Genomic DNA, 22,575 nt, shown 5'->3' on the forward strand with positions numbered 1-22,575 from the left:
CACAATTCCCGATTTTTCCGGTCAATTTGACATATGGCTCAAGTGCGTACAGCGTACAGTGTGGGAGGTATAAAGCGTCAAAATAAAGACTACTCCAGTGAAATAATAAAGTGTCACAGTTACAAGAGTCTGGTTGCCCATTCGGGCAACCACACTAACTACGTTTGTGCCCATTACCCGTAGGGGGCAGCATCACGCCCTAAATGGCTCTTTACTTTCAGCAAATGTGAAGTGCAGAGAAGCAGAGAAGTCAGCAGTGTTGCCATGTCCGCTGATTCTAAGCGACTTTGCGCTTGTTTTTCCTGTAAAGTAGCTTGTAAATATTGCTAGTTGCTGTGGTTTTCTCACTTTTCTGGGCTTGTTTCTAAAGTGTAGTGTAGTTGTTGTTAGTTGTTCTTTATTTAGGTTTGTTTCCTAATGTTTAAACCAGTGGTTCTCAAACATGTCTGTCAACTAAGGACCCCTGCATGTATTACATAAATGTCCCATAGGGATTTGTCCACACGTGTGGGCCCCCCCATCTGACACGCTTGATGTGGCCAATACTTAAACATCTTCTTTACAAACATTGCAACAACGCTGGTTAACAAACTGCCCTCCCACTCTGGGCGTTTTGGTGTAGAGCACATCAAAGCCTTCTACAAAAACATAGTTTGTAAAGACGATGTTAAACTGGTAATGGTAACAACCGTCAAGCGTCAACCGATGATGAGGTAGGCCTACTTAAAAAACGGAGTGCCCTGACTGCCCTCCAACCCCACAAGGCCACTGGCCACAAGGCCCTTTCAGTTAGGGTTAAGAGGGTGAATCAGTGATGTATTCTGTTGTGATTGATGTTTGACTGTCACTGTTCCAAAGCACTTTGTTTAAAAAAGTGCTATATAAATAAAGTTTTATTATTATTATGACAATATTCCGTCCACATTTCTCAGAGACTCGGCCATCTCTATAGCTTCAATCATCACCCACATAATAAACCTCTCCATCAAACAGAGACAGGTCCCCCAAAGTAACCCCCCTGCACAAGAAAGGGAGCAAATTATATAAGACCCCGGCAACTATCGCCCCATTTTTCTATTCTTAGAACTAGGGCGATACCATATTTGTGTTTACTACTACTACTACTCCTACTATAAGCTACTACTACAGTACTACTATACTACTACTACATATAAAGAAAAAAACATTTATTTCACAGACTTATTTGGGGTAGATCTACAAGCTTGTAGATTGGCTATTTTCAAATGAATGCCATTTAATATTAGAATTAAACTGCACATTTTGTGGAGTGGCTTATTATCTTGGGCTTGTTTTTTTGTTTTTTTTATATATATATTTTTCTCCCTGAAAATAAAAACGTGAGTTTTCATAGAACTGGCATGCTTATTTCTCCCTAGCTGGCTCGCTCGCGCCTCTCACACAATCTGGCAACACTGCTTCTCAGTCGTGCTGTGTGCCGTGTGCGAGTGTGTGTGCTACGGTGTAGTGTGTGTGCGTGTGTGTGTGTGTGTGTGCGTGTAGTGTAGTGTGTGTGTGTGTGTGTGGTGTGCACAGAGAGAGTCTTCATTGGTTTGGAACACAGAGTACATTCAGAGAAATGGACGGACGAAACTACGGTTCTGGTAAATAAACGCACGTTTTCATCATGCGACAGCATTCAGGTTACAGCAGACAGATTTTTGCACGAGAAATGCTCGTGCAAAAAATGTCGTTACCAGCTCTAATATTCCTTCATCACTAAAAGGCTAACGTTGCTTTGTGTGTGTGTGTGTGTGTGTGTGTGTGGCTCTTCGTGAACAATGCAACCTCTCATTATTCACGTTTATAAGCTCATCATTATAATACATTTTAAGCATATAACTCATTACACTTGTTTACAACAAACAAGTGTACTGCTTTATTGGGTCGTCCTCCACTCACAGTTAACAGTTTTTGTATGGAGTTGTACTTGAGAAATGTACTGTAATTCTGCAAACTGTTAATACGTCGATACATTAATGAATCCACCGTTGCTTGTCTCGAGCTAGCTATAAAGCTAGATATACTAACGGCTAATAACAAACGAGAGCAACAACGCTGCTGTATGATGTGAACAATGGGGGTGGGAGGGTTAGCTAGCAGGCTAGCTATGTTAGCTAACAGCGTTACACAACAATACATCCATCCATTCCACTTCCACAGCACAGCTATAGCAGCTAGCTCACAGAAAGGTTCGCTGCTGGTTGTTAGAAAGCTTATTCTTTTTTTTTGTAACTGTGGCTTTGCGTCGTTAAAATGGAGTCACTGGCATTAATATAGTCTCATAAAGCTAATAAAATGGCCGCCACGTCAATATAAACAAACCTCAGAGCCAAAACGTATTATAATATTTAATAATGTTTGATTCATTCGAGTTCTAATCATGGTGTGCCCCGTTTTTTTTTTTTTTTTTTTTGTTATCGCTGCAGTTCTGCAGCATTCACCCAGAACCAGCTAATGCATTTTTGGTTCATAACTTTTCCATGTCAGACTCAAGGACCCCCCATTTGAAAAGAGATGCCAGGGACCCCATAGACCTTTTATTTATATCAAAGACCCCCAGTTTGACATGCATTATAGGCTACAGACAGACCCTCATCCAATGGCATTTCTATCTCTGAGACAATTTGGCTCCATTTGTACACTTGATCCATAAGACCCGTTTTCGTTACGAACTATCCTGCCATTTGTTTGCTGGGGAACCCCTGGAACTCCGTCAAGGACCCCTGGTTTTGGGGTACCCTGCCTGGACTCCTGGGGTACCCTACCCTCTTAGAGGGTAGTTAATGTTCATCTGCAGCTTCAAATGGAAATAATGTGATGCCAAGTACAGTCAGGTCCTGTAGGACCTGACTGTACTTGGCATTCACGTTATTATATAACTTTAACAATTCCATTGTGTTTGTCTTCTTGAAGGGTACTCGAGTTGGGGAGGAGGTTCGTCATCGGGCAACAGAGGTGAGCAGATTATTATAATAATGTCACGGTGATAGTCAAAGATTTGCGCCACATGTGTACATTTTCACGATTTTTACTCGCTGTGAGCTTGTAGATCTGCTATTTTTCAACAGCTTAAAGCGTTACATAATGCTTAAAAGTACTAATAATGTCACAATGAATGTGTTCACCGTTGTTGTTGTGCTAAATTTAACCGTGCCGACATCGTCTGTCAAGCCAAATAAATCCTAATCCTTGACTGCATTGCAGACTTGCAGAGTGGATGTCTAAACCAGTTTGTGACTGAGCAATGAGGTTATTAATGCTTGTCGAGACTTTTAGGTAATTTTATAAAAATAATTGGGACGTTAAGTTAACGGGTCTAAATCATTTTGAGTAATGGGAACAGTCTGATTTATGTCACTTCTATGTATTTCTCTAATATTTGTTACATCTATCATGATGGTTATGTAACTCTTGACAGAGTGCTTGAGTGAGCATGTGGGGCTGGCTGCGCTGGTAGTTCTTTCATTCAATGCTAAACCTGCGACAGGAGGAGCACACAGCCTCAACGGCAAGCGTTTTATTAGTATTCTCTAGCTCAGTGGTTTTGTCCAGAGATTAAAATAGGGGGCATTTTTCAGCATCCCAAAATGCAGTTTATAGTTAAGGGACGCAATAAAACAACGACCTCTGCATCCACGGAATGCACTACTGTACTACTGTACTGTTTTTTTATTCTAGTTTATTTTGCTAGCTTTAGTCATAATAATAATTTCTTCTTCTTTTTTCTACATGAATAATATAACATTATAACCATATAAAATGAAATGCGAGTTAAATGCTGCAATTTGTAAAAATGTCTAAATATGACTCCTAACATGGTTGAAGTGGGACTCATGAAATGTCCCTGGGACTCATTTCTAAAAGACCATCCCTGCATCCTGGGACTAATTTCTAAAAGACCATCCCTGCATCCTGGGACTCATTTCTAACAGCCCATCCCTGCATCCTGGGACTCATTTCTAAAAGACCATCCCTGCATCCTGGGACTCATTTCTAACAGACCATCCCTGCATCCTGGGACTCATTTCTAAAAGACCATCCCTGCATCCTGGGACTCATTTCTAACAGACCATCCCTGCATCCCGGGACTCATTTCTAAAAGACCATCCTTGCATCCTGGGACTCATTTCTAAAAGACCATCCCTGCATCCTGGGACTCATTTCTAACAGACCATCGCTGCATCCCGGGACTCATTACATGGAAAACCTATTTACATCACTGTTTGTCACGTTGTTTTCTTCCCCGCCAGGCGCCAACAACTTTAGTCTGTATGGAGGAGGAGGCTACAAGGACTCCATGTCTGGGCTGGGGGCGTATGGAGGAGGAGGCGGGGGGCAGATGAAGAGGGGTCTCTCTGGAGGCTCGCTGCTCTCGAACCCGACGGGCTCGGACAACGTCATCGCAAAGATCAACCAGCGCCTGGACATGCTGACCCAGATGGAGGGAGGGATGAAGTCTGGTGGCGGTGGCGGTGGTGGTGGTGGCGGTCGTTCTGATAGGTAACGGACACACACCGTCAGACAGTATAACCTGGTTAAAGGACCACTTCACCACTTTTCAACCTATCTTCATATTATAGGTCCTCACTAATAATCATGATAAAATGGCACAATTGTTTTCTACTCAGTATGTGTCTCATAGGAGGGCTGTGGGCAGTTTAGAAACCGTCTTCCAGTGACATCATCATTAGGCAGATTTCTTTTTAAACAAGTAGTTGTAGTAGTTTTTACATAAATTGTAAAAAAAAAAAATCATTATTGTGAGAACAATGGCTTCCATTTTCACATTGTAACTTTTCAGGACTAGAAAGCCTGCAGTTCCTATTAGCTTGTATTCCCCATCGATGATGTCACTGGAAGACGGTTTCTGAACTGCCCACAGCCCTCCTATGAGTCACAGAATGAATAGAAAACAATTGCTCCATTTTTTTCATGATTATTAGTGAGGACCTATATGAAGATAGGTTGAAAAGTGGTGAAGTGGTCCTTTAAGCATGTCTTATCTTAACATGCTGATTCACAGAGTGATTAAAATACATATGTCCGGGGACAATTTACAATGTTCTTTTTGTATTTATTTTTTTATTTTTATGGTAATTATTTTGTGTAATGATTCCCCTTCAAGCCATGCATTGCATGCTTACATTCAAACACCATTGTGACAGACAGAACGGTGTTGATATTATTATTATTATGTTTTTTTTTGGGAGTCAAGGAATACAATGATGGGCATTCTCACTTACGCCTCAATCGTTTAAATAAGAACAATGCATGGCCCTTCTTCTTTAACGCGTAATGAGTTAAAACATATGATTCTAGTCTTTTTTTAATATATATCTTTAGTACCCACTTGTTGTTTCTTTCCCCTCATCCTCCAATCAATGAGACCTAATCTTACCCAGTGTCCTGGCTTTAGGTTGCAGAGGTGACGGAGCTCTTGTGGCATTATTAAAGACATTTTGTGTTAAAAGCATACCTCTCTAGTAGTAATTAGGGTATGAACCGTTTCCTCCCTAAGATAGGATAAGTCTTATGATGTGAAAGACACCCTAGACCAAATGTATCCTAAGATAGGATAAGTCTTATGATGTGAAAGTCACCATAGACCAAATGTACCCTAAGATAGGATAAGTCTTATGATGTGAATTGGCTCCTGTTTGTTCCTTCCAAGGTTTGACCAAACTAGTGTTGCCAACTCCAGTAATGGAAGTAGCTAGTGGCTCTTCGAAAAGTCTCAAAGTCGCTAGGGGTGGGATATGAGCGCCCCCTAGCGACTTGTTTAGTGTCCCTAGCGACTTTTAGGCGGCGAGGAAGCCAGACCAGACGCACCTCAACGCGCTGAGCACTTTTAGTGTTGCCAACTTAGCGGATTTGAGGCTGAGAGAGAGAGGGGAAAATTAAGAAAAAATAGGGTTTTTATCTCTGGCGCCTGTCAAGACGATTTGTCCCCAATTCACCAGAAAAAGTAGCTTTTCACTAATTCAGCCGCTAAGTTGGCAACACTGGACCAAACCCCCACATGGAAGGGGGGGGGGGGGGACATTTTAAACCTTCCAGCTAATAGTTTTAACCTCCTGTAGAGATGTGGTGAGATGAGTTGTGGGAAGAACTCCAGTTCAGCATTTTTCAATGTCAACCAAATGTTCAGATGAATTGACCCCATTTTGTTCTGGATCATCACTGTATGGTGTTGTCAGTCTGGGAGCTTAAAGGGAGAGAGAGAAAGTGAGACTGTGGAGCAGGTGGAGAAATCCAAAGCCTGCCTCCCTCCCTCACCCTCTGCTCTTCTCTGCCACCCTTCCTCCCTCCCTCCCCTCCACCCCGCAGGTTTGAGCAGTACGAGTCTTACTCGTCCCAACCTTCCTCTCTCACCTCTTCCCGAGATCTCTACAGATCTGCCGGCAGCGGTAGCTATGGTTACGGCGATGGCCGAGGGGACGGCATGCTGATGGGTCAGCGTGGCAGCTCAGGCTTCGGAGGAGGAGGGGGGTTTGGGCTTGGGGGAGGGGGAGGAGGAGGAGGAGGAGGAGGAGGAGGAGGCTTTGGTGGCCAATCCTCGTCCTACGGAGTTGCTAAAATGCAACCAAATATGAGAGACTCCTTCAGCGGTGGCCTGGGAGGTGGCCTTGGAGGTGGCCTGGGAGGTGGCCTGGGAGGAGGTCTGGGAGGAGGAGGAGGAGGAGGAGGAGGTGGAGGAGGTGGCGGATGGGCTGGAGCGGGCAGGCGCTCCCCCAGAGGGGGTGGAAATGCCGGGGGCCGTGGCAATGGAGGAGGTTTTGGAGGGCGCCGGTCTGACCCCACTCCAATGGGAGGAGGAGGAGGGCGGGGAGGTGGCGGCGGTGGTGGCCTCTCCCATCACGGTCATTCCCCGGGAGGTGGCAGGGGCAAGCTCCCATCCCTCCTGTCCAACCGCATGTACCCCGAGAGTGGGGGATTCCACCAGGGTTCTCCCCAAGGGCCACACAACTTCCCTGGGAGGCATTTTGGAGGGGGCCCCGGCCCTCAGGCCGGCCGCCAGAGAGGCCGCAAGAGAGTCAACAGAGTAAGTACCTCCAGTCAGACTTCTCAGCCCCTCCAACACCAGGATCTAGTTATTAAAGACTAGACCTGTTTCAATCCCCTCCACAAGTGGAATATCCAGTCTGGCACATTCAAATCTATTTTCCATCTGTATCAACTAGTCGCAACTATCTGCATCTCACATTTACCACCACTTCTGTCCCATAACGTCCTCCTGCCCCTGTGCGCTTTACAAATGCCCCCATGGAGCTAGATGCCCCATTTCCACCTTAAGTGCCCCAGGAACTCATCCGTGTGTGTGTTTTTCCACACACATTTTCCCCTTTTTTTTTTTTTTTTTTTTGGGTTCCTTTCTTTCACCCTTGGGTGTCCTTAGAATACGGCTAATGCTAGTGATCAGGAACTCACTATAGAAGGACGATTGTTCATATTTAATAGTGTAATGAACTATGGATTGAAGGTGACGATTGAAAGGGGAAATGAAATGCTAATAAATGGCAGCTGATGGCGATCAAACGGGCTATTAGCACCAGTTAGCACTCAAATACAGTCAGTAATGTATGCCTGTTTTAACTTTTCGCTGGGAATGGGGAAAGCCGGGTTCAATACAATTTGGTTACATACAGACGAGTATATCTTTTTTACGTCCGAGCATAGACATGGTAACGCCCCGCCTGCCTCTGATTGGCCTACCATAGACATGGTAATGCCCCGCCTGCCTCTGATTGGCCTATACCGACACTGCCGGCCTTACCAGAGTTTCCTCCGAGGGGGAAGAGACATGCTGGATAGTCTGCCGCGAGGTTTAATACTCCGTGGTGGGAAATAAATAAATAATACAAGTACGATATAATACAATAATGACAGCTTGGCAACGCGCGGCAGTAACTTTTATTTTTGTAGAGGAGGCAAACACTTAACACTTTTATTTAGAACACAGCCAAATCAAATCATGGTACATACGTGTTCAATCAATTATTCAATCAAAGCAAACGTCACAAACGATATTAGTTTACCTCTTCTACAAAAATTAAAGTTACACGTTACCGTTGCGCATGCTAAGCTGCCATTCTCTTGTACATGGTCTGGTGAGACCATGGGGGCAAGACGTGTCTGTAGGCCAATCAGAGGCAGGCGGGGCGTTACCATGTGCCTATGCTCGGACGTAGAATAGATCTACGCTATACAGACTACTGTAAGTCAAAGATGCCATAACTATGGTTATATCTGACACAGACGGCTCTGCTAAGGCAGGCAGGGGTGAAGTTGTTGCTTTTTCATTCATTCATAACTCTAAAAGACCAGGCAAACATTAGCATGACATCAACCAGCCACGTTACATTTGTCAACATGCCTTCAAACTTAATTAGTGAATTATGCTTTTGCATTTCATTTGCTCTTTAAAATGTATGGGGTTTAACGGCACTAAAAAGCTATAAAGATGATGAAGTGTTGGAATTGTGTTTTTTTTTTTTTTTTGCGTCATTGCCAAAAAGTATAACTGCATTTGTTATTAGCCACTACACTGCTATCTGTAGTCATATTATTTCATAATTTGCATTATTTATTTACTCTTTTGGTGTCTTGCCAAAAAAGGTTTCAAAGCAAATTAGCAAAGGGATGATTATCAACTGTTACTCAATGGCTGTCACTTTATCATTTTATTTTGTTAGAATTGCACAATGAAGTGTATTACTGGAAAAAGTCCCACACGCATCATCTTCATAGAACAATGTCTCTCTCATGATGTCAACTTTATTATTCATTGTGAAGAAGGTGCATGCAACCGTTCTGCCTCGTCTTGTTTCTCATTCTGTGCATGTTTCAATTCATCATCATGATGGTGACCCGGATAGGGCATTAACCCATTCTGACCTGAGATCAGATTCATACGACGTTTCCACTGGACACACACTGGTCTGATTAACCCATTCTGACCTGAGATCAGATTTTAAAAAATGTCAGTCGTTCTTCGATTTTTCTAAAAATAGCAAACCTACAAGCTCGTAGCGCGCCACTCGGTGGCGCGCTATGAGCTTGTAGATCTGCTATTTTTCAATAGCATAACATGATGCTAACACCAAAATGGGTTCCCGTTCAGAATGGGTTAAGCAACTAGTCGACTAGTAAATCCACTAGTCCACCTTGTTGGTACTAGTTGACTATTTGATAAGAAAAGAAAAAAAAGTTTAGTATTTTTAAATTAATTAATTTCCCCCCGATTTTGTAGGCCTCAAGATCAGGTAGCTTATAGTTATAGTCACCAATTTACACAGTTTCTGAATGTTTTGAATGTACAAATATTTATTTCCAATTTACTTTTTACATAATAGGTAATCGCCCGTCAAATTTGAGCAAGAATTGTGCAGCACTAATATATTATTTTTGTCCTAAAACCAGTGGAGAGTTTTCTCCATTGATTTGAGTTCACTCTAAGAACTGGCATGAGAATAGTGTGTGTGTGTGTGTGTGTGTGTGTGTGGATTCGACTGAGTTCACTGTGTGTTGGGAGACTAGGCACCCAACATTCTTGGCCGAAAACCGAATATGATTAATATTATATATCTTCTTTCCTACCATTGCCGTCATGGCCCTACCTTAAAGCTACCTGATTTATGGCAAAACTTTAACTTAAATAATAATCACTATTATGGACCCATAAAACATTTATTCAGCTCTTTTGAATGCATTAATTGCATACACTATTCTGTGATATATATTTTCTGCCTATTCGGGGCCGAAACCGAATAGGCCGAAAATGCATTTTTTGTCATTTTCCTGCCGAATGTGTGTCTGTGGATTCGACTGAGTTCACACTGTGTTGCCCTCCTGCACCACTAGGGGAAACCTCAGCGGGAGATCATGAAGAACGCTAACAACGCTAACGCTAACAACGCTAAGAGGAAGCCCACCACGCCCGCCGCCGACGAGCCGGAGTCCAAGCTGAACAAGACAGAAACCGCCGCGGGGACAGAGGCTGCCCAAGGTACTAATGAAATAATAATAAAACTTTATTTGTATAGTAGTGCTGTCAGTTCACCTCTATAATCCAATTCGAATTTCATTGCTTCATTATTTGTAATTTTCGAAAATATTCGAATATTTACATTGTTTATTTTAGCTCATATTTAGCCTATAATAATACACAGAATAACCAAGGTTGACGATGCACGTTCTGTCCACTAGAGGGCCCCCCCTTCCAAACGACAAAGCAGTACTTTAAGCACATGTAATAATGGTTTTCATGGCACAAAATAGCGTTTAAACTGTTGTTTTATTGAGCACAGTGCACTCAGCACGGTAAGATAATTTGTCTGTCTGACTAGTGCAAATGCATTTTACAGTGAACGTTATATACTTCTGATACAGTATAGTCTGAGTAGTGAGTACTAGGCTAGTCAGGAATCATGAACAGGACTTTTTCTTTTTAAACAGAATGATTGGGCTAATGGCTATCACGATGAACAGGCCATCATTAGTAAATAGCAATGAAGATGTATAAGACAGTTTGTAACTAAATCTTAGACTTAGTCTTATCTTAAATGTCTTGTTGTTATCAATCTTGAATGTAAACCTGTATTATAATAAACACATTAATAACAGTAAACAGTGCAAACACTCTGACTTCCAATTCCAAACAAGTACAGTACAATAAAATATGAAAATCAATATCTTCAATTTGTAAACCTGTAATACTAAACAGTCAGTGTAACGCTGACTTCCAATTCCAAACAAATAAAATAAAATGTGAAAATATAAATAATAAAGTGCTCAGTAAAATCCAGCAGCATAAAAAAAATAACAAAACAGTTTAAACAACATTAGCGTCTGCGACAATGGCGAGTCAGTCCGGTCGGTCGGTCGGTCAGTCAGTTCAGGGTCAGGTTGTTGGCCAAAAAAACAAGTCGATCCACATTTTCCGGAGCCAATGCAGATCGTTTTTTATTAACTATTATCCCGGCGGTGGAGAAAACTCTCTCCGACCTAACCGACGTTCCCGGGATTGCCAAGTAGCGCCGTGCTAGCTTGGAAACGTGGGGGTACTTGGCGTGTGATGTCGCCCACCACTCCAGAGGATTGGCCTGGCTTGACAGGGGTGTCTCCTTTTCATATGCCCGCATCTCTGCTTCTATGACATCAACCTCACCTATCGTAGGAAGGAACACAAAAACAAGACTTCATTAGCTTTATAATTTAATCTGGGTGGTTTACGCTATATTGTGTTTATTTATTTGCATTTATTTTAACAAAATAAAATAAAAAAAACACACCTGGTTCTTCTGTGGCTTGATATACATCGCCGAACAGGTCTCCCATGGCACTGAGAGCGGTCTTGGGTCTCTTCTTCTGGCGTGATGGTCCGGCTGTAGCCACGGCTGCTGCTTCTTGCACCGGCTCAATGGCCTCTTCATCCCGCACGATCACGTCCCGCAGCAGCAGCAGTTCGCCTTTCACTTTGTCACGTACAGCATGTTTTTTGCCCTGATCCAAATGAACTAGCAGGTGAAAACGTGGGTCGAGGTAGCTTGCAGTGTTAAGTAGCGTGAATGCTTCTTTGTCCGGGCTGTATCTCTTCTGTAGGTCAGTTGCTATCTTTGTTTTCATTTCTTTGAGTGCGTCCGAGTCATTGGGTTTAATTTGGAGATGCGACAAAAGCACATATTTCAGGGGAAGAACGGCTGATGCGGTTGGGAATCGGTCGGTTGACAAAGCCTCAGTGGCCACTTTGAAAGGCTTAAGCACTACTGCGATCTTCTCCATTAGTAGCCACTCATTGGTACTCAACTCCAAATGACTGAGTTTCTTTTCCATGATTACTGCTGCTACAGGAGCCTGTTGTTCAGCTGCTCTACACACCATGTCATAGGTGCTGTTCCACCGAGTAGCGCAGTCGTTGATTAGCTTATTCGGGTCAATCCCAAGTGCCGCTTGCTTAGCCTCCAGGAGGTACATGTCTGCCGGACTCTTGTTGAAATGACCTGCTGTGGCCTTCAGTCTTGCGATCGGAATTTCAATAGCCCGCACTCCTAGCCCCTTTCTCACAGCCAGGTTGATTGTGTGAGCCATGCATGGGATATTGGTGGTATGGAGGTGCCTCTCCACAGCGTTAACATAATTAGCTGCGTTGTCTGTGGTGACCGAGAGAATAGACTCACGTGTCACGTTGTAGCCTTCCAGTATATCACAAATGTACCCGGCAACATTCTCAGCCGTGTGGCTCTTCTTTGCTTCCACAGTTTTTAGAATGAAATCCCTCATTTCCCATTTCTCATCTAGAAAATGTGCCGTGACTGTGATGTATGATTCCGTGGCAAGTGACGTCCACCCATCCGTGGTCAGGGCAATCCTTTCTCCATTCAACCTTTTTTTTATGTCCTTTTGTGTGACATCATACAGCTTTACAACCCTGTCTGTGATGGTTGTATTGCAGGGAATCGTGTATCTCGGGTCAATCTCCTTGACAAACGCTTTGAATCCCACCCCCTGTGCGAGGTTGATCGGCCTCATATCTTTGCAGATTAATTGGGTCAATCTCTGCGTAATTGCTTGCTGGCGTGGGGCTGGTAAACCCCGTGGCTCGTGTAGCATGAACGCGGTCATCCTAGCCTGCTTTATCCTGGGTTCGTCCATCTCCGCCAACGCTGCGAATTCAACGGGGTGTATTGTGGCAGCATGATTCCTCAAGTTGCTTCTTGTTGTGTGGTACTTCATTTCGACCAGGCAAAGTCTGCAGACGGCGTGATCTCTTGTCGTAATTTTCCCGTTTTTGGATGGAAAACCAAAAATCCTCCACACATCACTCCTAAAATGTTCAGGTGTGGTTATCTCTGGTACATTCTGAGACAATTCCTCCCCGTCGCTTTGAGCCTCTGCCATGTTTGTGTCACTGTTTACGATCCGCGCTTGCTAAAGTTACTTCTGTATACACGAACACTGCAACTACAACGGAGGTATGAGAGGTAAATAAAATGAATGTTGAAACGGTATGACACTAATGCACAAATGCACGGCACATTTCTCCAGACTGTCCACTGGACTGTGTCCATGTGTTGTGGATGATGTCTTCAACACTGTGCAAGCATCGCCACATTACTCTGGCTGTGAGTAGTACAGGAAATCTATGGACAATACAGGATCGACACATTTATGGCCAACTTTAGCCCAATGAGTTTTATGTTTATGCAAAACTAATGCTTGTTATGGTTTCAGCATCATGAACAAGGTTCAAGGTTCTTTATTATTTGTCTCCCGAGGAAGACATTTGTCTTTGACAAACGAACACACCCTAGTTTGACATGTCACATGCTACTTGCCATAATATAGGATGTCCATGGTGGCCATAATGTACAGGCCATTTCAACACTTTCCACTCAGACAATACCTGGCAGCTCATTTTCTGTTATTCAGGATATTTTGAGGATACAAAATCAGCTGAGTTTGGTTTTTTTTGCAATTAGTTACAATTGGGTCAAATTGCATTATTACTGGACTAGATATTTACTGTCTGTCTGGTTGGTTGATTGGGTGGTTGGTTGCTGATGTCATGTCCTGTTCCCTGGTTGGTTGATTGATTGGGTGGTTGGTTGCTGATGTCATGTCCTGTTCCCTGGTTGGTTAATTGGGTGGTTGGTTGCTGATGTCATGTCCTGTTCCCTGGTTGGTTGATTGGGTGGTTGGTTGCTGATGTCATGTCTTGTTTCCGTTCTCCACAGACTCCATAGAGATGGAGAACAACGGTGACGCCAAGGAAGCCGACACTCCAGATGAAGTGAGTTCTATTATTATTACTACAGTACTACAGCAACATTCATCCTTAGAAACATTTTAGTCCTGGTCTCTAAACTGCCTCCCCCTGGCCAGCCGGGGAGCCTGATGGAGGGGAAAGGAACTGGTTGGAATAACGTGTTCCTTCCACGCGCTACGTCCAACCAGGGAAACTCCCCCCTGTCAGGTGTAAAGGAGCAACTTGGACACTCAGGCATGAAGGAAGCATGAGCATGAAGACATTTGTAGAATCATCCTCAGGTCAAAATGGGTTAAGAGATAAAGGAAGATGTGGAGGGTAATCGCCATGCGGGCGCACCATCGACTTCTTCCGGTTTTTCGTTCGGCCACAAAAGCGCTCCTAGACGGTAGTATAGCACGGTAGTATAGCACGGTAGTATAGCATGGTAATATTATAGCACGGTAGTATAGCACGCTCTGATATTTAATTTATATAAAGCATTTAGATCTCAATGTCATTTCCGGTTGGGACGTCATCCAAAGTGGTCCCCCTTCCATTTTAGTGGATGAGATCAAAGATCTTAAAACACAAACATGTTTCTGTTAGCACCGTGCTCTGACGTTTGATGCACATCAAAGGATAATCATTTTCATTCATCTTTTTGTCAGTATTGGCTACGCTGGTAGTGTGAATTCCTCATGTTTTTTGTTTTGTTTTTGTGTTTTCCACAGAGCAATGAGCCTGCTGCAGAGCCCGAGACTGGTAAATTATTATCATTATTATTATCATTATTCTGGAGCCAAATGGGGTGTCTCGGAGATATAAATGCCATTAAGTGAGGGTCTGTAGTCTATAGTATAATGCATGTCAAACTGGAGGTCCTTGAAATAAAAAAACGTCTATGGGGTACCTGGCATCTCTTTTGGTTCCATTTGTACTCTCAGAGTTACAGACCCGCAAGGGTCCATTTGGTTCCAAACTTTCATTTAGCTGGGGACCCCCTGTGACCAGTGTTGGGTGTAACGGCGCTATTAATAACGACGTTATGTAACGGACTACTTTTATTGGTAACGGAATAAACTAACTAGTTAGTTTTGCAATTTAGTAGTTAGTTACTTAGTTACTTTTCCAAAAAAGTTATCCCGTTATTATAATGTGTCCCTGTTCATTCTGTTGGCAAGATTTAAAAATAATAAAGCCCCGACTGCCTGCTGAGTTTATTTCTCCTGCCTTCTGTGTGATTTATCCTTCCAAGCCCACTATACCATGTACTATACATCCTGCGTCTACTACATCCTGTAGTTCACTTAAGAAATAAAAGTATTGTTACAAGTAGCTTTTATTTTGAAGAGGAATAGGAAGTTGTTTCAGGTTGTAGCCAGCTACCATGACAGTCTACCGGGTGGTAGTGGAATAATAATAACAACATGCTTTTAGCCAAAGTTCATAAAAACCGCATGCATCTATGACTTAAACAATGTAGGCTAAACACTTTAGAATTACGTTAAACATGGTATATCCTCCGTGGCGGCGTCATTAGGTGAGTACTAGTTAATGAATTGTTAAGTTTCATAGTATCATTCATCATCAACAGGCTGTTGTTTGATGCCCCCCAAAATGAACAGGTTACAGCCTACAGGATTCTCATTCTGTCACTGCCTGCAAGGATGGCCGCCGTGCCATTTCTTATAAATTATCTAATTCATATGTGGGTCGTCGTGGAGTTGTTGTTGTTCATGCGCCACGGTGCGCGGCGTGGAGAGGGCATCGGAGCGCAGCGCAACAGCCTAGTAATAGTATGGCATATTGTCTGTACTCTGCACTCTCTTTCTGTCCAGTCCTACGTGTATAGGCTGGCGATTGTGGCGACTTTAATTTGGTTAATAAAGAGAGAGCTGTAAAGGGGATATTGTCTATTGTCAGTTCATGGTGTGTATCATTCTCGTTTTTAACCGGGCCGTGGCCCGTGATAATGCGGCGCAATGACGGTAGGCAGTAGCCCTAATACAATGTAACCAACTTGCACAAGCATTAAAAAATGGGTTTTAATTGTCTGGTAACGGAAAATAACGGATAATAATCTAACTTGTTACTTTTCTCAGAAGGTAATCTGCAACGGTAAGGGATTATTTTTATGGGCAGTAATCCAGTAACCTAACGACGTTACTTTAGAAAGTAACGATGCCCAACACTGCCTGTGACTCCCTCAAGGACCCCTGGGGGTCCCCGGACCTCACTTTAGGAACCACTGATATAGAAATCTATTATATTTTAAATCAATTTGACTCTCCTGTTTTACACTCTGAGTTACAGAGCCGTAGAAACCTTCTCTTATGGGGTCTCTAGCATATCTTTTCAAACGGGGGGTCCGTGAACTAATTAGTGTCAATTTGGGGGTCCTTGACATGAATCCTACAGTATGTAACCCTGTGGGTGGTCCCCCCACCCCCACCTCGGTAGCCACAGAAACGTCTCTGCTCGTGCATGACAGACGAGACACTAGTGCACTTTACATTTCATTGTATTCCTATGAGCTTGTGGATCTGCTATTTTTGAAAAATCGTGAAAATGTGCCTCAAATCTTTGATTATATTGTGGAGTAGGAAACATTCTTTCAGATTTTTTTTTTTTTTTACATAATAGGTAGTAACTAGTCGACTAGTAGACTAGTAAACTAGTCGACTAGTAAAAATGACTAGAAGTGAATGCCCTAGTGCGACCCACTACCGGTTATTTATCAATGAATGAACAAATTAATTCTTTCCACCAGCTCCCTCCGAGCAGCAGGAAGACGGCTCCCAGAAGGCCCAGAAGAAACCTCAGGGCAAATGGCCCACGACCCCCCAGGGCCAGGACAGGACCCCCAAATGGACCACGACCCCCCAGGGCCAGGACAGGAACCCCAAGCTGAGGAGGAAGAGGGGCTACGTGGAGAGGTCAGAGCCCCTTTTTAACTGCATTATGTCATGCTTTAGCTGTTGAAAAATAGCAGATCTACAAGCTTATAGCGTGGCACAGAGTGCCGCACTACGAGCTTGTAGGTCTGCTATTTTTGAATAATCGTGAAAGTGTGCAAAGTGCAAAGCTTTTAATGTATAACCAACGTTTTGAACTCTAATCTTAGTTTCGGGGGTGGGGGTCACTGGAACAACATATTTTCAGATGGGGGTCGGCGGCCGATTACAGATAATCTTTTGGGGTCCTTGACATGAAAATGTTTGAGAGCCACACTGACATAGAAACATGGGTTTTATTCTGAAAACTGTCATGATTTAGAATGCATTTGTAGAATCGTCCTCAGGTCTAAATGGGTTTTAATAATCCTATATTAATGTATATTAAACTAATTGACGCGCTCCCTCTCCCCTCCCCCCCATGCAGAGCCATGTTTGCGTGCTTGTTGTGTAAATTCCGCTCCTTCTACAAAGAAGACCTGATGACTCACCTGGAGAGCAGCTTCCACCAGGGACACCTGAAGTTCGTCATCAACCGCATGTCTAAACCCACCACAGACTTCCTACAGGTGAGACTTTTACCACAAAGTACAAGTCGACTGCTTTACAGAGTCCAGTGATGTAAATAGGTTTTCAATGTAATGAGTCCCAGGATGCAGGGATGGTCTTTGAAATTAGTCCCAGGGACATTTTATGAGTCCCACTTTTTTTTTTTTTTTTTAACCATGTTAGGAATCATATTTTGCCATTTTTTTAACAAATTGCAGCATTTAACCCCCATTTCATTTTATATGGTTATAATAATGTGGTTATATTATTCATGTAGAAAACAGAAGAAGAAATGAATATTATAACTAAAGCTAGCAAAATAAACTAGAATACAAAACAGTACAGTAGTGCATCCCGTGGATGCAGCGGTCGTTGTTTTATTGCGTCCCTTAACTATAAACTGTGTCTTGGGATGCAAAATGCACCCTATTTTAATCTCTTGAGAGTCAAACGCAATCGACGCAGAAAGCCCTAAGCAACGGAGGGTGAGAAATGTCTCTCCTTGCCTCAGCTGTCCGTCTTTCTTGAAAGAGGACGGCACTTCCGCCGGCACATTGAGTTGTAAACGTAAACACGATCGCTTGCTTTAATATGTTTTTGGGCCAAATGTCAGGGATGAATTTTGGACCCCCAGTCCAGCCAAGAACTCTGTACTGTGCTGTGTACAAGCTCTGATAGTTGTGTATACTTTAACTCTGTACTGTGCTGTGTACAAGCTCTGATAGTTGTGTATACTTTAACTCTGTACTGTGCTGTGTACAAGCTCTGATAGTTGTGTATACTTTATCGTCTCCTAATCCTGCGCTTCCATTTGGTGACAATTCGGTCGTTTTTCAGACGCGACCAACAAACCGTGTTTTACACAGCTGGTGCCAAATGATTAATAATTGATTACTTCACTGAAGCAAAAGACGCAAAACTGGGTCCACTCAATTAAAACAAACAAGTTTCAAGCTTGCAAGGTGTCACGTTGTGAGCTTGTAGATTGGCCAGCATGGGCCAGTGGTATATCCTTCAATTATGATGATATAGTGTAAAACTCACTATATATACAGTTATAACTACATCTCAACTCATAACAAAAATAAAGTGGCTCTTGTGTCAGTACAGGTTGTACAATCTAATGTGTCATATCTACCATCTAGTCGACGATTGCGGTAGTTGATTGCACATTATAGACCAACGCAAGCCTACAATAGCTACAGTAACTAAAGCAGGGACCATTTAGACCGTAAACTAATCCAACCGAAGGATTGCTAGGACATTTTCATTGATATCAAACAATACATTAAACATGTCGACACAGAACAACACACTTACAACATCAACAAAACATAGATGCTCTCCAAACCACTCAAACACTACATCAAGACCAGAAGCAACTGAAACACCTAACAAAATACTAATAATAATGAAAATAATAAAAATAAAGATAAAAAGAATAAGCTAACATTAAAGTACACACCTCTCTCCAAAAATCAAAAACAAGTACAAATGGGTTTCAGGTCTAAAAGCAAAGCCTTGAAAATGTTAAATGATGTAATTTATCTCAAAGAAACAGACAAGTTGTTCCAATCAGATGGAGCTTTAAAACCCTCTAAGACCCAGCGTTGCTTTTTAGCAACAATTTTATTTTATTACTATTTTTTTTTTTTTTTTCTGTTCTTTTTTCACCTAAACGTCATCAGTGATGTTCATTGCAATGCCATTGGTCATGATATTTGCATATAAATCCTCCCCACAGAGGCTGAAATTCACACAAATAAAAAATGTCTGGACTCTGTGCGATTCTGAACATTTTTTAACCTAAGACTTTTGACCTTTACCCTAATAAAAGTAGGTAAAATAATTTTAATATATGTTTTTTTGTGATCATTAGAATGTCTAGAACATGTTTTATTCATTATTGTGAAAGATATCCCCAAAATGTAAGTTATTAATTTATTATATTATTATATAATTATTATAAATATTTCATCAAACTTTTTTTATTTATTTATTTTTTAAACATTTTTTAGTCTTAGTCCTAGTAGTACAAAGTAGTAGTAAGGTTGAAATCTGTTTTTTGCAAGTAGAAATTAATGCGGGTGTTAGAGGGTTAAACTGAAAAGCACGTCTCCCAATGTCATTAGATGTTGTGGGTACAGAAAAATTAAGTTGTTGAGTACGTCTAAGAGGATATCTAGAGTTATATGTAACTAATAAGTATGTCTAAGAGGATATCTAGAGTTATATGTAACTATTAAGTATGTGTGTATTATTTGTTCTTCTAGGAGTATATTCTGGACAAGTGTAAGAAGACAGAGCAGAGGACGCTCCAGTTAGCGAACCACAGCGCTTCCATCTGCCAGTTCTACAAAGACCAGGACCTGACCAGAGGTAAAGGACCAGTAGCATGGTTGTAGTACAGGTCTACAAAGACCAGGACCTCACCAGAGTTCAAGGACCAGTAGTACAGGTCTACAAAGACCAGGACCTCACCAGAGGTAAAGGACCAGTAGCATGGTTGTAGTACAGGTCATTTCAAAAAGTATTTATTTAAAGATCTTTTAAGCGTCGTACAAACACAATATTTTGGACCAAACAAATAATTACAAAGAAAAAAAAAAAAAAAAAAAGTGTTGTAACCTGCCGTTTTTTTTCTTCTTTCTAATTCATATTTGTCCCAAAACATTGTGTTTGTTGTCATGATTTGTCACAGCTCCAGTTGTCTTTGTCCGCGGCATAAACGTTTTTAAATAAATACTTTTTGAAAAGTCTATGAGGAAAATGAACAGGGATTTCTTTTCCGGGTCTCTCTGCGCTCTTATTGTCTCCACCAGGCCGAAGACAGAATGGGGGTTAGGACGGTGTGTGTGTGTAACCTTCTGAATTGAAACCCTCTCTCCTGTAGACATCGGCATGGAACACTTCATGAAGAAGGTTGAGGCAGCTCACTGCGCAGCGTGTGATGTCTTCATTCCCATGCAGCCTCATCTGATCCAGGAACACATGAGGACCCCTGACCACAACTACAACCGAAAGGTACCCTAACCCCATCTGATGATGTCACACACATACCCTGCATTAAGAATGTTTTTCCTTCTGACATTTTGAATGACTGTTTATCCTTTGTTTGTGTTCCCAAAGGGAATGATGGAACAGTCCAAGAGGGACAGTCTGTCCGTCGCTCGGAGCATCCTTAACCACAAAGTCATTGCACAGAAGTTGGAGACTTTCCTCAAGGTACACATAAGGTTTTTTGCATCGTGCAAGCTTGCTTCCAACACCCAATATCTTTTCAATAATCTTAGTTTATCTAATTGTATACAAAATTGACATTTGACACTTTGACAGATTGTTATGCAATAGTATGTGCGGTACATTTCTGATGCATTTGTCTTGTAGATAGTTTTCACGACTAATCATGTTTTACTCTATTCAAATATGTCAGTATTTTTTTTCTCAGCGGTACCAAGTCCCATGCCAACCTCAAGCTAATATACGATACATCTTTAACGTTTCTTTCCGCTTCCACTCGGCAGGGGGAGAATCCCTTCGCTGATAACCAGGACGACCAGGATCCTGAGGATTCCATGAACATGGACGTATCGGAGTTGGAGATGACCAATGACAACCAGGCGGAGGCGGAGGCAGAGCTGGCGGAGCTGGCGGAGCCTGCGGAGGCGGAGCTGGCGGAGCCTGCGGAGGCGGAGCTGGCGGAGCCTGCGGAGGCGGAGCCTATTGAGACCGAGCCGGAGGTGGAGCCTTCCAAGGATGAGGCGGCGCCCGAGGAAAAGATTGAGGCAGAACTTGAGGCAGAGATTGAGGCAGTTGAGGGTGAGCGGACGGAAGCGGAGACTGTCCCAGAGGCTGTTGAGGGTGACGGGACGGAGGGAGAGACTGTGCCAGGAGCCGTTGAGGGCGAGACAACAGAGGGAGAGACTGTGCCAGAGGTTCTTGCGCAGGGTGACAGTCGAGAGGGAGAGATGGTGCCAGTTGAGGAGGGTGATAGTCGAGAGGGAGAGATTGTGCCAGTGGTGGTTGAGGGGGGTGAGGGGACAGAGGGAGAGAAGTTGGAAGAGGATTTAGGAGTAGAGGGAGTGGCGGAGGAGGAGGAGGAGGAGGAGGGGCGGCAGGGAGAAGACGAGGGGGCTGAGGATGAGGAAGGTTTTGAGATGGGCTGTGAGGATGAAGAGGAGGGAGCAGAACATTACTTGGATGAAGATGAGGATGAGGTGGATGAAGGAATAGTGGCGACGGAGGCGGAGGATGACATATTAAGGAATGATGACGATGATGACGACGACGATGCGGTGGTGGTCCTAGACTAGAGTGGCCATTTTTAAACGTCAGTGTGAATTTTTCTACTTTATTTTTTATTTTAATGCTGTTGGAATACCTTGTCCCGCACCCCCGCCCCAGGTTTCTCACACACTAGTAAGCCTGAAAATCATCGTTTATAGATTTATTTTTGTGCCTTTTGTTTGTTTCCGCAACTCTTTATCTTTGTTGAAATTAATTCATTAGTTTAGACTTGTCAAGTGGTGAGAAATGTTATTTATATTTTTCATTCACATGAGAGTTGACCCGGTGGTCTTAACTGGTTTACGATGGTGACGGCGGTAGGCGATCCCTCCCTGTCGGTCACCTCTGTGCATAACTGGCTGTCCACGGCTTTTCAGAATGCTTCCCTGTCTGGTTGCTTTTCCCCCAAAAACATGTGAAGAAGGGTGTTTTGTCGTGCTCAAACCTGAGGTCATGGAGCCAAATCAGACAAAAGATATTGGAAGAAATGTAACGAGGAAAACGAGTATGCCACCTTCTGAAACCCCTGGGACTGAAGGCCTAATCATTGTCTGGATTCTCGGTGGTGAGGTGACCACCGGAGCTGTAATAACGTGGAGCGGTGGTGAGTAAAAACAGAGAGAAGGGCTGGGGGCGAGCGTTGGTTTGCTCTTCACCGCGGCTCCGTGACGTCATGTTGTAGCTCGGTGGTCACCTCACAACCGAACATATTGGACTATGAATACCGCTTAACAGTTATGCACAGAGCCCATGGCAGTCATTGTTCATGTTACATTGAATTCACCTCACCTTGTGTTAAATAATCTGAAACGGTGGACTTTGGGTTGGTGTGGAAACAGCAGTGGGAGGAGGAGTTGTTTTGTCTCTTGAGTACAAATAAAGAACTTGTTGAATATACACTGATGTTTTCCTTTCTTCCTGTGAAATGGCTCCAGACCAGTGTTGTTTTTGGCAGAAAATGTTGATTTTAGTTTTTAGTCATTAGTCTCTTGGAATAGTTTTCATTTAGTTTTAGTC

General features: G+C 42.9%; 1 protein-coding gene across 2 annotated transcripts; it reads left to right on the forward strand.

Annotated features, from left to right (window-relative positions):
- The first annotated feature begins 1,472 nt into the window (after positions 1-1,472).
- Positions 1,473-22,455, forward strand: LOC310859352 (uncharacterized protein). 2 transcript variants are annotated; one of them, XM_083765840.1, is made up of 14 exons: positions 1,473-1,622; positions 2,935-2,976; positions 4,272-4,521; positions 6,349-7,063; positions 9,883-10,027; positions 13,755-13,810; positions 14,500-14,530; positions 16,539-16,704; positions 17,150-17,291; positions 19,545-19,650; positions 20,165-20,295; positions 20,401-20,496; positions 20,796-20,930; positions 20,961-22,455. In XM_083765840.1, exons 1-14 carry the CDS (start codon positions 1,598-1,600, stop codon positions 21,582-21,584), a joined length of 2,664 nt encoding a protein of 887 aa, XP_083621966.1. In that variant the 5' UTR covers positions 1,473-1,597; the 3' UTR covers positions 21,585-22,455. The 2 variants fall into 2 exon arrangements, with proteins under 2 accessions (XP_083621966.1, XP_083621965.1); XM_083765839.1 differs by having other exon boundaries at positions 20,796-22,455.
- The last annotated feature ends 120 nt before the right edge of the window (positions 22,456-22,575 follow it).

Source organism: Protomyctophum parallelum (assembly GCF_964188405.1).
Source record: "Protomyctophum parallelum genome assembly, chromosome: 5".
Taxonomy (NCBI): Eukaryota; Metazoa; Chordata; class Actinopteri; order Myctophiformes; family Myctophidae; genus Protomyctophum; species Protomyctophum parallelum.